This window comes from Aplysia californica, unplaced genomic scaffold (genome assembly GCF_000002075.1).
Source record: "Aplysia californica isolate F4 #8 unplaced genomic scaffold, AplCal3.0 scaffold00010, whole genome shotgun sequence".
NCBI lineage: Eukaryota > Metazoa > Mollusca > Gastropoda > Aplysiida > Aplysiidae > Aplysia > Aplysia californica.
The window spans coordinates 1,227,529-1,228,657 of NW_004797280.1; the positions used below are offsets into that span (position 1 = coordinate 1,227,529).

Here is a 1,129-nt window from a genome sequence, read left to right on the forward strand (position 1 = left end):
CACTCACTCATGCACTCACTCACTCACTCATTGACTCACTGACTCACTGACTCCCTCCCTCTCTCCCTCCTTCCCTCCCCCCTCACTGTCTCACTCCCTCACTCCCTCTCTCACGATGTTCTCTACCCCTAGGTGCTGTAGTGGGAGGTCTGTCACTGGCCACGGCTCTGGGCGTTTACGGTATTCTGCGGATGTTGGTGGGTTATAGGTGAGTGAGGTGAGGTGAGGTGGTATCCTGCCGATGTTGGTGGGCTACAGGTGGGTGAGGTGAGGGGAGGTGAGGTGAGGTGAGGTGAGGTGAGGGGAGGTGAGGTGAGGTGAGGTGAGGTGAAGTGAGGTGAAAAAATAGTGAAATGGTATGGGGTTGACGCCCCTATCAATACTATCAGGTTATTTAATTTAAAATTAAGAGGCGGGGCCTCCAAGTAGAATGTCCATCTCCGAAAGGACCGAGCCAAGAGGGGAATTCGTGTAAAGTGCCTTTCCCAAGGACACAACGTCGGACCGAGCTGAGGCTCGAACCCCCGAACGTGATCTCACGATTACGAGTCCGGTAGCCTAACCACTAGAGGTGAGGTGAGGTGAGGTGAGGTGAGGTGAGGTGAAGTGGGATGAGGTGAGATGAGGTGGGATGAGGTGGGGGTGAGGTGAGGTGGGGTGAGGTGAGATGAGACGGTATCCTGCGAATGTTGGTGGGCTATAGGTGAGGTGAGGTGAGGTGAGGTGAGGTGAGGTGAGGTGAGATGAGAAGGGATTAGATGAGGTGAGGTGAGATGAGATAAGATGAGAATAGATAACGTAAGATAAGATTTTACTGACCTGTTTTAAAATAAAGACAACTTAAAATTTGATGCGGCATGGAAAATACAAACCCGCTCACGGCCTCAACGATACGCACACATACACGTGCGCGCGTGCATACACATCAATTTACATTCATGGGAGCACACAAACGAATATTCGTTGGATGGATCTACAAAACAATTATCTAAGTGAGTACGTTGGTGGGTGTGGAAGGCTTAAGTAACTTCTTACCTTCAATTAACTTTTTAAAAAAAATGACAGGTGTCAAAATACAATAAACGCCTCGCCCCTTTCCGGCTCACCCACCCCCACCTTACCCTACCCC

The 1,129-nt window shown here is 50.3% G+C and overlaps 1 protein-coding gene across 1 annotated transcript in view; it reads left to right on the plus strand.

Annotated features, from left to right (window-relative positions):
• Nucleotides 1-1,129, plus strand: part of LOC106010965 (receptor for retinol uptake stra6) — a gene marked incomplete at its 3' end in the record, with an annotated part of 25,549 nt that overhangs the window by 7,597 nt on the left and 16,823 nt on the right. The window contains 1 exon segment of the mRNA XM_013083093.2: nucleotides 133-208. Within this exon segment, the coding sequence (XP_012938547.1) occupies nucleotides 133-208 (76 nt within the window).